Source organism: Wasmannia auropunctata, unplaced genomic scaffold (assembly GCF_000956235.1).
Source record: "Wasmannia auropunctata unplaced genomic scaffold, wasmannia.A_1.0 LD336078.1, whole genome shotgun sequence".
In the NCBI taxonomy this organism is placed as follows: domain Eukaryota; kingdom Metazoa; phylum Arthropoda; class Insecta; order Hymenoptera; family Formicidae; genus Wasmannia; species Wasmannia auropunctata.
The window spans coordinates 486,436-487,095 of NW_012026812.1; the positions used below are offsets into that span (position 1 = coordinate 486,436).

Genomic DNA, 660 nt, shown 5'->3' on the forward strand with positions numbered 1-660 from the left:
GCCAGGAACGACGACGACGACGACGACGACGCCAAGAACGACGAGACACGTACCCGCGATACTGAGGAGAAACCGCCACCAACGCGGGGTGAATCGACCGATCGTCGAGGCGAGCGAACAATCGCGCGGTCAGCCACGGGATTCGCGCGGAGCTCGACGACTCTTCGCCAACTCGGAGAGTTCACCCTGAGGGAGAACGTCGCGCGCTGCCACGCCGCACGATCTCGCAGCGACGGCGGCTGAGATCTACAGCGTCATCCATCGAGCGCACGACCGGCAGCGGACGTTATATATATATATATATATGTGTGCGCGCGTACGAAACGCACATCGAAGAGTCGCGATTTTTCTTTTCACCGCCCCTCAGCTCTCGACAGCGCGGGGAGGAGATCGCCACGGGAACCACGCGAGAGTATGTACTTTCGAATGAACAAAATAAAAATATCCAGCGAGCGAAGCGCGACGTGCGCGCGCGATCCACGAGCGAGAGAGAGGGAACGACGCCTCAGCGCTCTCTCAAAAAAAAAAAATAAAGAAACGTCGCGGCGATCGCCGCGATCGGCTCGCGCGGCAAGTTTGCTCGGTCGCTCGCTCCTCGCTCGCTCCCTCCCTCGCTGGGTCGCGCCCAGGACGGCCACGCGATCGCGCGTCGGCGCTGCG

General features: G+C 61.2%; 1 protein-coding gene across 1 annotated transcript in view; it reads left to right on the forward strand.

The window, feature by feature from the left end:
- The window catches only part of LOC105449076, an 8,664-nt gene extending 8,474 nt beyond the window's left edge, over nucleotides 1-190 (forward strand). Inside the window, exon 4 of the mRNA XM_011688071.1 lies at nucleotides 6-190. Within this exon, the coding sequence (XP_011686373.1) occupies nucleotides 6-190 (185 nt within the window). The remainder of the gene's footprint in view (nucleotides 1-5) is intronic.
- Nucleotides 191-660: the final 470 nt, after the last annotated feature.